Source organism: Bidens hawaiensis, unplaced genomic scaffold (assembly GCF_021521415.1).
Source record: "Bidens hawaiensis isolate Kalapana, Puna unplaced genomic scaffold, B.hawaiensis_p1.1 tig00014233_1, whole genome shotgun sequence".
In the NCBI taxonomy this organism is placed as follows: domain Eukaryota; kingdom Viridiplantae; phylum Streptophyta; class Magnoliopsida; order Asterales; family Asteraceae; genus Bidens; species Bidens hawaiensis.
The window spans coordinates 446,375-462,176 of record NW_027492227.1 but is presented as its reverse complement, the minus strand read 5'-3'; the positions used below and the strand labels follow the sequence as shown (position 1 = coordinate 462,176).

At 35.4% G+C, this 15,802-nt stretch overlaps 2 protein-coding genes across 2 annotated transcripts; both read left to right on the top strand.

Moving 5' to 3' along the window:
- The first annotated feature begins 2,310 nt into the window (after positions 1 to 2,310).
- On the top strand, positions 2,311 to 7,190 carry LOC143546143 (serine/threonine-protein kinase D6PK-like). Its single transcript, XM_077037869.1, has 2 exons — positions 2,311 to 2,891; positions 6,241 to 7,190. The coding sequence occupies exons 1-2, from the start codon at positions 2,311 to 2,313 to the stop codon at positions 7,043 to 7,045; spliced, it is 1,386 nt and encodes a 461-aa protein (XP_076893984.1). The 3' UTR covers positions 7,046 to 7,190.
- Positions 7,191 to 9,483: 2,293 nt separating this feature from the next.
- Positions 9,484 to 14,852, top strand: LOC143546158 (peptidyl-prolyl cis-trans isomerase CYP71-like). Its single transcript, XM_077037879.1, has 13 exons — positions 9,484 to 9,681; positions 11,010 to 11,095; positions 11,190 to 11,278; positions 11,363 to 11,602; positions 11,668 to 11,789; positions 11,877 to 11,952; positions 12,406 to 12,513; positions 12,626 to 12,802; positions 12,887 to 13,104; positions 13,179 to 13,311; positions 13,410 to 13,633; positions 14,392 to 14,545; positions 14,634 to 14,852. The coding sequence occupies exons 1-13, from the start codon at positions 9,524 to 9,526 to the stop codon at positions 14,715 to 14,717; spliced, it is 1,869 nt and encodes a 622-aa protein (XP_076893994.1). The 5' UTR covers positions 9,484 to 9,523; the 3' UTR covers positions 14,718 to 14,852.
- Positions 14,853 to 15,802: the final 950 nt, after the last annotated feature.

The following is a 15,802-nucleotide window of genomic DNA, read 5'->3' as shown; positions in this document are numbered from 1 at the left end:
AATGATAGATGGAAATTTATGCAAAACTGAAAAGGAAAGATGAGGTACAAGTAGTTTGATCTCCCACTTGGGTGAAAGAAATAAATGAAGATCGGAGGGGTAAGGGATGGGTCATCATCCACCATGCATGAAATAAGGTACAAGTACCTTCTGCTCCTCATGCCCCCACAAATATCATATTTGTGTTTGTAATCATAATCTATCATTACGATATTATATATATATATATATTATCATTGATTGGTTTTTGAATCATCTTTCATTTATATCAAAGAATTTTTATATATAGTTACATGGTCTCTAACAAAAACAGTGGGACAGAATGACATTAATCCAAAGTTGTTACCTTTTGTTCCTGTGTTAGTTTGAAATACAAAGATACGTAACATAAATTGAATGTCTTGTGGGTTAATTGCTGGCTATAACTTGTTGATCGAATATTTATGTGATTTTCCCTTTTTTATTATGGTTGTCCCGAGACTCCAAGATATGCGGTTAAGGCTATAGTGTTCACAATCCATTCAAAAGTTTCTGAAAAACATTTTGGGCCGGATCAGTAACTACGATTTCAAAAAACGACAAACCAAACCGGTCTAGTCAGATGGGTTGGCGACTTGGCGAGCTGACTGGTTTTATTGGTTTGTTAGTGTATGGTCATTTCATCAAAATTACCATTTGAGTTCTTAATCACCATGTTTTAGCTCAAAACCATTAACATTTTACTTTTAAAAGTTGTCCATTTCTCCAAATACCGACAGCCATATCTTAAACTTGAGCTTATGCTTCTAATGAAATTTATGCAACACAAAATACCATCTCTAGTTAATTCCACAACTTTTATGCTTCTAAAGAAATGTATGCATCACAAAACGCCATGATTTTGTCATTACTTTCAAAAGTTAAACATTCTGTCTACTGTCTAGTTTACCCCAAATCACAAATGTTCACACACATTTCATTGCCAACTATGGAATTTATGATTTTACAACTAGATTACATACTTATTTGATAGTAGGTCAAGAGATTGCTTACCAAGGTTTCTTCGTTTCTTAAATACGCTTGATTAGCCTTCTTAACTGGTTTAACTCCACCGTGTTTGCTACTCTCCACTGCCCTTTCTTTCAAAACACATACTTGTTTTCACCTACTCATTGGTAAGTTCCATCACTTAATCTTTCTAGTATTTACGATTCCCTCACGGCCTCACGTATGGAGAATCCACTAACACCCTCTTATACCTATGTAACAAGTCTTATTAAGTCTAACTCCATTGAGTAAAAATAACTCAATCCCAAACATTTAATGGATAATAAATGTTAAATTCATAAATCTTATATGTTTTTGTATAATATACCAAAAATTTGGGATGTTAGATAAATTCATCATTTTAGCATTTAAATTTCAAATTGACATGAAAAATTCATTTTCCGATTGGACCCAAAGTGAAGGATTGATGATTAATGAACTCAACAAATAATGATAAAACCTATTGTGGGGAATGAGAGATCAAATCCATCACACACACACAAATGTTATGTTTATATTGAATATCGAATGATGTTATTATACTAAACAATTCATTATGACTGAAACTACATAGGTGAATCATTTGGTCATGTTGAGGATATATTTACGACAATAATCAAAATAGACATAAGTCGACATGTAACCAAAGATAATTTTAAACATTACATTATAGTTTTAATATCCAAGATAGTTTATTAAAAAACAGAAAGTTACATGTTTATATGTTATTTTACTCTAGAAGTCAACATATATCTTTCCAAATTCCAATAATCTAATTCATTTAAATGACTAGCAGTATATCTTATTAACATACTTTAAAGTATCTCATTAGCAACAAGTTAATAGTAGAGTGAGAAGGAAGAGGCTGATGTTTAATGTGACCTGGTCATGTTTGATTCTAGCTCCATTATTGTGGCAGCATCATGTGGTGATGTACTGATGTAAGACAAGATGAATATGTGACATTCACTAATTGTATATTTAAACTAAATGAGTTTTATCTCACCGCATTGGTATGCCTTCGGGCCAAGTGTTCATAAATGTTGGCTTTATGTGAAGGTTTTTCCCCGATCAGAAGCCGACTATAACTCGATATAATAAATTTAACCATTAGTCCATTCAAAAAATTTGTTGGTTGTTAAATAAAATAGAAAGTATCTCACTAAATCATTTTAAAAAGAAGAAATACTCAAACACAACTATTAACATATGTACTTCCTATAAATCAACTCCTTGCCTCTCTCCCCCTCCTATCTTCACAACCTTCACCTCCATAATAATAATATGGAACCACCACCACCACCACCACCACCATCATCATGGCTAGACGACATCTCCGACGACCTCCAAAGCCTCAGCTTCAACTCAACAACCACCACCACCGACATCACCCACAGCACCAGCTCCGAATCAGAAACCACATTCACCCATTACCACCACCTCCCATCCACCACCACCACCACCACCAAACCCCACGCCCCATCCACCGACCCTTGCCGCACCGCCGTCCTCTCCTTCACCAACCTCTCCTTCACCGACATCCTCTTCCTCCACCGCCTCGGCGCCGGTGACATCGGCTCCGTCTACCTAGCCAAACTCAAACCCTCTGTCGAGTCACCAACCTCAGCACTGTTTGCTGCAAAGGTGATGGATAATAAGGAAATAGCGAGCCGTAATAAACAAGGACGAGCCAAAACAGAACGTGAGATTCTGGAAGTGTTGGATCATCCGTTTCTGCCAACGTTGTATGCTTCCTTGGAGTCGGTTAAGTGGTCGTGTGTGTTGACGGAGTTTTGTCCTGGTGGGGATCTTCATGTTCTCCGCCAACGACAGCCGTGTAAACGCTTCCCGGAATCTGCAGTCAGGTAAGCATATTATTATTATTATTATTCTTATTAATATTATTATTTTGTGAAGTAGTGTAACTGTAAAGAAGTAAAGATCCCCTGTCTTGCAACATGTCAGTATATCACATCAGTTTTGCTCTTGCTCAAGCCCTGCTTGCGGTGCACACATGTGATGTATATATGTGTGAACCCTCGGGTGGGCAAAAGTGAAATTGCACTAATTTTGACGTTATTTTACTAATCTCGTGAAAATAACGTTAAAAGTGACGGACGGTTAATCAGGCATCATGTAGTGGCGTTGATAGCCGAAAGACAAGGGTACATGCACCGATCAGCCGGTGTCCCGATGATTGAGTGCTATGTGCCTTATGTCCAAGGCTTGATGCAAAACTACTATCGAGCCAGGGGTCTCACCGGAAGCAGCCTCTCTATCCTTATGGGGTAGAGGTAAGACTGTCTACATCTTACCCTCCTCAGACCCTACTATAGCTTTGCTATTGGTGGGATATATTGAGTACGATGATGATTTGCTCTTGCTCGTTCAATAGCAACAGTGAACTGTGAAGTAGCATGTGGTTACTGGGCCCACAGTATATTGGATTTTTTTAATTATGGGTTATAATTTTAATTTTTAAATCACCATTGATGAAAAATTATGAAAACTCTGATTAAATTAAACTAATTGGGAATAAATAATATTACATTTTGTATATTAGTCGATAATAATATTATTTTAAAAAATCGCTACCAACGTCTAACGGTAAAAACTTTCAACTATTTTTGTTTTAATAGACATCCGTTAAAAAAAGCTACCGATGTTTTAGGGCTTTTGACGGAAGAAGAATACGAGTCAAATGATGTAAAACTTATCATGAAACGGTGATTCAAATGACTTTATTTTTGTTAATTGGAAATTCAAAACACCTGAATTGAAACATTGTTTCATCGCTTGGATCACCGTATCGTGATATTTTTTTTATATTAGTCGACTCGTATTATTCTTCCAATCAAAAGCCCTTAACCATCGATTTGAATCTCGGAAAAAAAACTTAATAACGTTAAGTGTTTTTTAACAAATGTTCATTGAGACAAAAATAGTTGAATGGTTAGACCGTTGATAATGATTTTTAAATATGTGATTATTATTAGGTAATACACAAAATATGAGATTGTATATTTCTAATTTTTCATTAATTATGATAGGAAAAGTTAAAAATATAAGTATTCTTGTAATAAAGAGTTCTAATTAATATAGTAATTATAATAATAATAGTTTTAATATACAACCTTATATTGTTTAAAACAGGGAAAGCCAAACACTAAAATACATGTTTATCACAAGCATTTACCCTTTGTCTTTTCCTTTTAACCTTTACCGTTTGGTTCCGTCAGATTGTGGTTGATGGCTGACATAATTAGTACAAGTTTTTTAATGCATCCGTACGATTACTTAAAAGTAAAATTCGAATTCGTTGTATGATTGATTTTAAAATAATCTAGAAACAAATATAATATTTCGTTATTGTTTTTTATAATTTAAACAACTTAGGCCATGTGTAGTGGGGCTACAATTTGGGCGATTTTGGATGCGAAGGGCCGCGAACACCGCCCCCGGACGATTTTTGGGCGACAATGGGCTTGGGTGAGTTCTGCTCATCGCCTAGAAGAAGGGCGACTTTTGTGGTGGTGGGGTCGGCATGATGGATATGTGTGTGTTATATATACATATATGTATATATATTATTATTATATTACTATTTGTAGTCCCTACACCATTACACCCCAAAAACAAATTCTCATCCCTTGCTGACTGGGCGCTACACGACGCAAAACGCCCCAATTTGTAGCCTCTCCACTACACATAGCCTTAAGACATGGTCGAATTCCATGAATGTGTCACATTGTGTGGATCCATCCGTGGCCAAATAACCGCATAATTTTTGCAATGACGGACGAGTTCCTTTAATTTGTTTTTCTTATTAAAATAAAACTTAATGAAATGAATTTGTTAGTTTATAACAACAAGCTTTGATTTATGTATTCGTTGATGCATTGTCTATATTTATAAGCTTATATTTATAGACTTCTAACCATATGAAAATTGAATAATTTTAATTATAAGAAATAAATATAAAGACGGCGATAATTTAGAAAAAAAAACCTATAATGGTTTTTCTAAAAAAGGATTTTGAGTGAAAAGATATTTCATCCTTATTTCCGTGTGAGCCCTAAAATAATTTTGTGGGTCCTCTACTTGCGTTAGATAAGTGAGCTATAAATATGACGGGTTATTTTGTTTGGCATTTAAAACTTTTCATCAAAATATTATAAAGTTTTTCATCAAGATTAGTTTTACATTTCTTATCTTAAGAATTGTAGGTCTCGATAACACATAATTGGGTATAGTGGGCCTCCGAGGGTGCATATATGGTTTGTATATAGTAGGCTGGCTTACCCTTGATTATAATGGCATCCCTGATCCCACGTGAGTGTGAAGGCGAATACTGTTTCATGGGACATGGTACTATATCACACTATATGGTCGAGTCCACGTGAGCTCTATTAAAAGTCAAACCAGAGTGAGCCTCCATTAATGCTTCGTGGGTCATTGTGTTTGTAACATCCACAAAGTCCGGTGACAACTAACACCAATGGCCCTTTGTCTTTTACGATTACTAATATACTATATATGAGAGAAAATCATAAATCTTTTCTTTAAAAAATCATACACTTAGTAACTATTCTAAGGTTTAGGTATAGTCTAAAAGAGTTCGATTTGGTTTGAGTTTAAATCGTGAACACATGTCGGGGTTGAGTCAAGCTTTCTGGTTCGTGGATCGACTTTATTTACTTTTATAAAAGGCCTTTTATGTCATAGATTAAAAGTTAAAAGAGAAATGTGATATGCTATGTAGTTTGACACTTTGACCCAATCTTTAACATACATTTTTGTTTTTGGATCTCACTTTATAACTTTAGTAATTATGTAAAAAACCACTCGAATTGTACGAGCCATGTTCATATTAACACTTTGCCAGTTTATTTAATTTTTTTTTTTTAATTCTTGTTGGTAAAGAAGTAATGATATGATATTAAGTAGGTCATGTGAGGAATAATTGCCAGTATGATGCATGCAATGATTGGTCATTTTAAGTAATGATAAAAAGCAAACCCCCAAAGAAGAAAAACTTGTCTTGCAAAAGACAAAAAAAAGTCACTAAATCCTACTAACCACCATCACTTTGGTCTCCTACCAAAACAATACTTATTTCTTTAACATTTTGTAACAAAATGTAACAAAACATTATATTGTTTTTCAATTGTTTTATCAATACTTATCACTCATCAATGTTTTACATGTTCACAGGTTCTATGCTTCAGAGGTAGTTGTAGCTCTAGAGTATCTCCATATGTTGGGAATAGTGTACCGCGATCTCAAACCCGAAAATGTGTTGATTCGATCGGATGGTCATATTATGTTAACCGACTTTGATCTTTCCCTAAAATGTGACCTCTCTACGTGCACCCCGGCTCAAGTTGTTTCTAGTCACAACCTCCTAAACCCACCGCCACCAACCGATCAACGCCCAATGGGCCCACCCAAATTCGCCTCGTCATCATGCATTCTTCCAAATTGCATTGTCCCAGCCGTCTCGTGCTTCCACTCTAAACGTAAAAGCAAGAAAAAACCCGCGGGCCATGGTGGGCCCGAGTTCGTGGCCGAGCCCGTGGACGTCCGGTCAATGTCGTTTGTTGGGACCCATGAGTATTTAGCCCCGGAAATTGTGTCGGGTGAGGGCCATGGTAGCGCGGTTGATTGGTGGACCCTTGGAATATTCGTGTTTGAACTATTTTATGGTGTGACACCTTTTAAAGGGGTGGATAATGAGCTAACATTAGCTAATATTGTGGCTCGGGCTCTCGAGTTCCCAAAAGAGCCTGTGATTCCAGCCGTGGCTCGAGACTTAATATCTCAATTGTTGGTTAAGGACCCGGAGCGACGAATGGGGTCCACGATGGGTGCGTCGGCGATCAAGCACCACCCGTTTTTCCACGGGGTTAATTGGGCTCTCTTGAGATGTAACACACCACCGTTTGTGCCACCACCGTATAGCTACCGGGATGTGGCCGAGGATGATGGTTGTCCGGGCACTGCAGTGGAATATTATTAGGAAGGATCATATAATTTGTGGATGTGTTTTGATATGACACCATGGAAATGGATCAAAGTTTGTAATTTGGGATGGGTTGTATGTTGAATATGTACATAACTTCAAACTTTATTATTTGGAAGGCAAGGGTCAATTTAAACAAAAAAATTATGTGTTTAGGGTAAGAAAAACAACAATCATACCCAGTATATTCTACAAAACCTAATATATCAGTAGGGTTTGAGGAGGATGAGATGTAGATAGACCCTACCTTTTTAGAGAGGTTGCTTCTGGCGAGACCCTAACTCAAAAATAAGTAGATAAACAAGTAAGTTTAAATAAGTAAATAAATGATATAAAATAGGAAAAATAGCAGTATATAAATAAAAAATCAAACAATATGAGATTAGTAAGTGTCATGTAACGTTTCAATATAGATAAACTAAAACAAAACCAAGGTAACTTAAGCAAATAATAATAATAAAACATAGAAAATAAAATTTGTAATAATAATAACAATAATAAAGGTTATAACAATAGATACACCACTCCTTCTAAAGGTCATTAACTTAAGTCTACATCTTCACGAAGTCATATCCTCAATCATGTCTTCATAGAGGTGCAAGTCTAGCAAATCACATCTAATCCTCTTATCTCAAGTCATTATTTGTTTAGTGTAAATTTATATTTTTTTAAGGTTTATTGGAATTTAATAATCCAAACTATGGTCTATTGGCCGATATTAATCTCAACTTAAGAAATTCCTTAGAATAATCCCAACCTTCACTCTATTAGCCTCCACTGAGCCTTTTGTTAACAGAAACTAACTCAGTTAGTTTTAGGACAAAATATGTCATTTCTACAAATTGAGGGGGACAAACGAAAAATATGAATTAACTTACAAACTCAATGACACGGGCGCCACCACCACCGCGGTTGCCGCCACCGACACCGCGACCCTCGACACCGCCACCACCACCACCACCACAACCACTGCCGTCAACACCGTAACCACCACCACCACTGCAGCCTCCGCCACCGATGGTGGGGTTGTAGGCAGTGGCGGAGGTTGCGGTGGTAGTGGCGGTGTCGACGGCGGCGGACATGATGGTGGCGGTGTCGAGGATCGCGGTGTCGGTGGCGGCAACCGCGATAGTGTTGGCGCCCGTGTCATTGAGTTTGTAAGTTAATTTTTATTTTTCGTTTGTCCCTCTCAATTTGTAGAAATGACATATTTTGTCCTAAAACTAACTGAGTTAGTTCCTGCTAACAAAAGGCTCAGTGGAGGCCAATATAGTGAAAGTTGGGATTATTCTAGAGAATTTCTTAAGTTGGGATTAATATCGGCCAATAGGCCAAAGTTTGGATTATTAAAATCCAATAAACCTTTTTTTAACTATATTTAGTTATTGAAATCATTATGAATTATAAATGTGTATGTATGGAATAAATAATATGGACTGAAAGACAACTGTAAGCAATCAATTCTTGATTAAGCTTGACGTTAATGACAATATGGTACAATCCAAGAGGGTGAACCAATTTTTGACAATGATTATTCATTGAAAAGGAGATTAGGTATTTAGGTGGTAAAAGATATTTGACTTTAATCTTCAAATCAAAATGAAAGTCAATAAAGTAAATGTAGATTGATATCACATAAATGGTGGGAAGTAAGTGTAGATTGTTTTGGTTTCTCTGCTTTTAGTCTGAACTCTTGGTTAAATCTTTGGGTTTTGTTTATAATAAATACATACCATTTCAGAAAAAAAATAATATTTTTTGGGATATTTTAAAGACATTTAACCTTCTAATCTAAAGTTGACATTATTCTTTTGTAAATTTAAAAGCCAAACTAAAAAATATATCTTGGGATCATTTAACTCAACTTGCTATATTTGATGCACTTAAAGTTAACCCATTTTGACATGTCATACATATCGGTTTCGTAAATCAATAATATAAATCGGTTACTAACCGACAATTAGAACCGGATATAAACCAGTAAGTGGTGGACCGATTACTAAACGATTGGGTTTCCGGTTAGAAATCGGTTAACTTGTGCATCTCCATTTAGAGGTGCACAAAAAACCTGAACCCGAAACCGGTTTTTCTTATACCCGGGATTTTAATACCCGAACCCGTACCCGACCCAACCCGTAGGGTACGGATAGGGTATGCATTTCAGTATCCGAACCGGACCTGATTTGTACCCGTTAATACCCGAAAACCAGAACCGGTTCCATATTCGAAACCAGGTTTTTTAATACCCGATCATACTCAAACTCGGTTTCATACCCGAAACCGTGTAGTTGAAAAACCCGATTTATGCACCTCTACCTCTATTATGAGGTGCGCTGAAATTGGACTTAATCCCTAAAATATGGGCCGGGCTTTCATGGTCCGTATAGGCTCGAGTATACATACTTTGCGAGTCGAACCAGTTGAATGTCTTTTTAAACTTTCGCAAATCACCAGTACGCTAACAGTGCTGCAACAATGGATGAACCTCAAACCAACACCAATGGAAGCTCGTTGCCGGTGATTCCCGAAGACGATGAGCCGATGGTGGGACCCGGACCCGCCCCGGTCCGTCGCCCAAAGCGTCCGCTCCAGTTCGAACAGGCTTACCTCGATTCACTTCCATCTGCAAACATGTATGCTTAGGGTTTAATGCTTTCAATACTTTGTTATATCAGTTTTGATGTTAATTACTTCAATTGAGATTGTGGTTTGCTTTAGGGTTAGGTTTTGACAGCTGAATGAGTAATGATATTGCATCTGATTAAGCAAACTATAATCTGTTAGTTGAACTGAAACCCTAGATATTGAAATACTTGAGGCAGTGCGTGTTGTTGAAAGTTAATAACGAGTTAATAGAAATAGAAAGTTGAAGGGGGATAAAGTGGCAAGTTTAGTTTAATTAATTAGGATTCAGTTAATTGTTTGAAAGTTTAGTTTTTTAATGCTTTGCTAGTTTATCTCGTTTGTTTTAATGTCTAGAAGTTACAGATAGATGGTTTAGGGGTCACTGTAAGTGTGTCAAGAATTATAATAAACAGAAAGAGTCGGTCTTGGTTTTTTGGTAGGGCTGTCATAACATGTCGGACACGACACAATAAGACACGATGACCTGCTGTGCTAAACACGAACACGACACGATAACTAATCATGTCATTTTTTCCAAACAGTACACAAACCTGTTTAGTAACAGGTTAACATGTTAAGACCTGTTAAGGGACATGTTTAAAGGGGTGTTTGGGATTGTTATTTTCACCAACTTATAACTTACAAACTTTTGGAAAAGTAACAAGGTGTTTGGGATTGCTTATATTGTGAGGAAAAGTTTCATAAGTTACACTTTTGTAACTTATTAACTTAATGAAAAGTTATAAGGAGGCAAAATAAGGAATCCCAAACACCCTCTAAACATACAATGAATAATACATGTGTAATGAAACAAAAAAATTCAAAACAAACATAAAAGTCTTAATTAATACATAATCTATAACATATTTGAAACAAAAAACCACAATCCTTAACATATATGAAACAAAAAACCACAAATTGATAACATACTTGAAACATAAAATCATAGATGCAAATCATAACATCCATTAAAAATATAATAGCGGGTTCTGACGGGCATTAGTCAAATGTCGTATATAAGTATGACTTTAGGAGTGCATATTTTTTTATTATTTTTAAATTAAAAATCTACACAGGTTACTAACAGGTTAACAGGTCTTTAACATGTTACGGCATGAATTTAAACATGTCTTAAACAGGTCGACCTATTTAAGTCACGAAACCTTTTAAACTCAAACCCAAACCTGTTAAAACCCGTGTCGTGTTAACAGGTCTGTGTCATAAATTGACAGCCCTAGATTTTGGGCTTGATTTCCAAAATGTATGTTACTGCAGTTTTAAGCTGGATCTCATGTGAATAGGTTGTAATTTAGGTTTTCTCCATGATTATATGCAGGTATGAGAAAAGTTATATGCATAGAGATGTGGTAACTCATGTTGCTGTTTCAGCAGCTGATTTCTTCATCACAGGAAGTCAGGATGGTAATATTACTTTTGAATATGATTGCTTACATTAGTTTGGTATTAATAGCCTTTCCAAAAGTTTTTATTGAATAATTTTCTTGTAATTTTGTAGGGCACTTGAAATTTTGGAAGAAAAAAGGTGTTGGCATTGAGTTTGCTAAGCATTTCAGATCCCACCTTGGGCCTATAGAAGGGCTGGCGGTGCGTTACCTTTATTTTCACTTTTGGTTTCATAATTAGTAGCTTTTCTTTTAGTTTTATACCTTTTGCACTTGTGTGATGCAGGTTAGTGTAGACGGTTTGTTTTGTTGTACAATTTCAGACGATTGTTCAGTGAAGATATATGATGTGCATAACTATGATATGATGGTCATGTTACGTCTTCCATATACACCTGGTTGTGTTCAATGGGTTTATAAACGAGGCACAAATAAAGCCAAAATTGCCATTAGTGATAAAAATTCACCATTTGTGCATATATATGATGCACGAGCTGGATCAAACGAACCCATCATTTCTAAACAGGTCAGTTGACTTTAAGTTTGACCTCTCATTGTCAGTTTCTAAAAGTACTTTTGTTTGGTTTCCAGATACATTTGAACCCTGTGAAAGCAATGAGGTACAACCCTGTTTTTGATACTGTGGTATCTGCAGATACCTTGGGAATCATTGATTATTGGGATGCTACTACGCTTCAGTTTCCTGAAACCGAGTATGTTTTAAATTCTCTAAAAGTTTACTATTTGACCCCTATTATTCTATTTTGCATATTGATATTGTTATATTTTGATTTCTGCAGTGTTAATTTTAGGTTGAAAAGTGATACTGATCTCTTTGCAATTGCCAAATGTAAAACTGCTGTATCTTGTATCGAGGTAAAATATTTAATGAAAATATTACATGACATCAAGAATTAGGCTTGTAAACTTGCCGAACGAACACGAATGGAGCATGTTTGTGTCTGTTTAACTTTAACCTGACAAACAATCGAGCACAAACAGTTAAACGAACAGGTTTTTTTTATGTTGTTGATTGTTTAACAAAAAATGAGCCTGTTTGTTTTCGTTTATGTTCGTTCGATAACAATATAAATGAGTGGTTCACGAACGTAAAACATAACTGAGCTAAAATCAATTAATGGTTCATGTTCGTTAGTTTAGAAATAAATGACTGTAAACGAACTTCTTGCCAAATGGTTCACAAAAAGTTCACTGAACGTTCGGTTTGTTTACAGCCTAAGAAAACATTTACTATATGCATATTATTAATTTATTATTACATAATTTAACTTTTGTCATAACTGTACTTCATTTTTTACTTACCTTTAGGTAAGTGCAGATGGCAAACAGTTTGCAATCACATCACCCGATCGTAGAATACGTATATTTTGGTACCGAACGGGTAAATTAAGACGTGTGTATGATGAATCACTTGAGGTAATAAAATTCAACTCAAATGGACCCATTCATAAATGAACAGGTCCAAAGTTTTCAACTTTAGTTTACTTTGTTAACTATCGTTGAGTTAACCAAACTCTGGTTTAATTAGAATGCTCAAGATCTTCAAAGAAGTGACGTACCTTTGTACCGTTTGGAAGCTATTGATTTCGGTAGACGAATGGCAGTTGAACGAGAAATTGAAAACACCGAAAACGTACCGCAACCGAACGCGGTATTTGACGAAAGCTCCAATTTCATTATTTATCCAACTCTCCTTGGTATTAAAGTAAGACTTTAATCAACTGTCTCATAGTTTGTTTCCTCAAATTCAATAAATGTAAAAATGATATTTAATTCTTTTTAATGGTAGATTGTAAATCTGCACACCAATAAAGTCGCCAGAATTTTGGGAAAAGTGGAAAATAACGATCGGTTCCTAAAAATTGCGTTATACCAAGGTGATCAAAGCAGTAAAAAAGTGAGAAAAATCCCGGCTGTGGCTGCAAATGTTAATGAAAATAAAGAACCGTTAACCGACCCGACTCTATTATGTTGTGCTTTCAAGAAACACCGTATCTATTTGTTCAGGTATAATACTTAACTGATTTTCTTTTAAAAAGTATTCTGTTATGCTTTATATAATCCAATTTTTGTTTATATAGTCGAAGAGAACCGGAAGAGCCCGAAGACGCCACCAAGGGTAGAGACGTCTTTAATGAAAAACCACCTGCTGATGAACTTATGGCTGCTTCAGATATAGGGAAGTCAGTTACAACATCACTTCCAGAAAATGTGGTAAGTACTCAAATTCTGGTTTAATTTTAATTTTAATTTTTATTTTTATAATAAATTTGGTTTTGTTATATATTAATGATTGTTTTGGTGATGTTAAGGTTATGCATACGACACTTGGTGATATTCACATGAAACTGTACCCTGAAGAGTGTCCAAAGACTGTGGAGAACTTTACAACACACTGTAAAAACGGATATTATGATAATTTAATATTCCATCGGGTTATTAAAGGTTTTATGATACAAACTGGAGACCCTTTGGGAGACGGGACAGGTGGACAGTCTATTTGGGGACGGGAATTTGAAGATGAATTTCATAAAAGGTAAGAGTTGTATTAAAAAGCTGAACTGAAATAGACGAACCTAAACAAAAACCAACGATTTGGTTTTAAGTATTTGTAAAATCTAAACTTTTGGTTAGGTTTCGGTTTTGCTTGTAATCAAAACCGAAATAATCAAACCAAATTTATGGATTTTAATTTCTAGTTTCAGTTTAGACCCAAAATTTTCATTTTTGGCCAAATTTTATTCAGCCCAAAAATTTTAAGCCCGAATGGTGTAACCTTAAAAAATGAACCTGAACTCAAACTGAAAACTGAAAAAACCGTAACCTAACGGTTTTGAAAAACTCAAAAACCGAATTTTCAGTTATTGGTTCAGTTTTAGTCTTTACACGGGTTTGGGTCGAACCGGCACACATTTGTAGCTAAACGGCTTAGGGAGTTGGGTTCGGGTTGACCCGTTTAACGTGCTCATTCTATTACTGTTTATTTTAATGTGTATTCATGTCACAGCCTAAAATGGTTGGGAATTTTATGCTAAAAAAACTAAAAGAGATTTGGCATCAGTTTTATTGTATAAATTGGAATTGTTTTACATACATTTACATTTGTGTTTTTGTTGTAAAATTATAATTGTAGAGCATTAGTATGCACTAAAAATCAGGTTAAATGAGTTTCGCTCGCGTTAACGTTCGTGTCTTGTTCTGGTTCACACACCCGACACGATTTTCGGGTTCATGTTGGGCTCAACCACCCTAACCACGGAGACAAAAAATTATATTTTTCTTTCCGTTTTGCAGTTTGAGACACGACAGGCCTTTTACATTGTCAATGGCGAATGCGGGCCCGAACACAAACGGGTCACAGTTCTTTATTACAACTGTTGCTACACCATGGCTGGATAATAAGCATACTGTTTTTGGTAGAGTTATAAAGGGCATGGATGTTGTTCAGGTACTTCTTTAACTGTCTAAATTTATTTATTTATTTATAATTCTGTAAATCAGATTATATAGATTTCTGAAATGAAATATTGTTTTAGGCGATCGAGAAAGTGAAGACTGACAAGGGTGATAAACCTTACCAAGATGTAAAAATCTTGAACGTGACAGTTCTAAAGTTATGATTGATGATCTGCATTATGTACACGAGGTCAAATGCAAGATTCTGAATTAGGTACATATTTACCTAATTACCCTCTCGTTGGTAACTTGAGTTAGGAAAGTAACTACCAACTACCATAACGAACGATCCTGGGTGTAAAAAACAGATATTTGCTTCAAGTTTTCTATCCGGATGTACTTTTTAAGGTTGCCAAGAATTGAAGAACACTTGCATGTTATATTGTTATATTTGCAACATGAATTCTTAAATTCCTGTAGTTTTTATTTATATTACCAAAAGGATGCCGGGAAATGTGAAACACCGTTGTCGTACTTTTTAAGGTTGCCAAAAGGATCAATATGGGTTCTTGATCTCAAATTCTGCATTTGATTGATTGTGGATTGGAATGTGAATGAACTAATTAGTCGTCGCTAACTTACACTTTTTTACAATTACGGCTAGAACACCACAAAAAAGACAGCAACGATCAAATAAAGTAAGTTAGGTTCGACCTTATGATAATCAAACACCACTTCATTCCAAGCTATCTAAATAATATGCCAATCTGTAAAAACAATTTCTTAACCAAATAATTCTTAAGCAAATAAAGAACTATGGCTATTGTCATATGGTTTTGGTGATGGAATTTGTGGCGTCAACCTATAGGGTTTCTAATTTTTCTAAATTCTTCCCTACCCAAGTGTGAATGATTACATTTTGATTTACCAGAAGCATAAGAGTTAGTGCAGGTTATCAAACCGAATATCCCGGTTTCAAATTTGGTTTATTTTATGTTGCTTCATATTTAAAACTAGCTCGTATAGAGGGGATGATCACATCTCATATAATGATTTTACTGTTTGCTTAACAATGTCAATAACAGATTTGGTCTTTGTAATAAAGCTACCAAAAAAATTTAATGTTAAGTTTTAGTAACATACGCGTGCTATTAAACAAACAAGCACATTTAAAATGAACCACGCGTTAGTATTTCGGTTAACAGAGGTTAGCAGAAGCGGGCTTTTTTCTTTTTGTTTTCAACGATCATGGTTTAAGGATAAGGCTTTTGAACTCATTAAAAAAATTATAAACTACTACTAAATAAAA

Excerpts from the sequence above, each read along its gene's own strand:
- LOC143546158 (XM_077037879.1), top strand. The coding sequence starts at position 9,524 with ATGGATGAACCTCAAACCAACACCAATGGAAGCTCGTTGCCGGTGATT. Across the intron at positions 11,790-11,876 it reads CTTCAGTTTCCTGAAACCGA|TGTTAATTTTAGGTTGAAAA; the intron begins GTATGTTTTAAA and ends TGATTTCTGCAG. Across the intron at positions 13,105-13,178 it reads CACCGTATCTATTTGTTCAG|TCGAAGAGAACCGGAAGAGC; the intron begins GTATAATACTTA and ends TTGTTTATATAG.
- LOC143546143 (XM_077037869.1), top strand. The coding sequence starts at position 2,311 with ATGGAACCACCACCACCACCACCACCACCATCATCATGGCTAGACGAC. Across the intron at positions 2,892-6,240 it reads TTCCCGGAATCTGCAGTCAG|GTTCTATGCTTCAGAGGTAG; the intron begins GTAAGCATATTA and ends ACATGTTCACAG.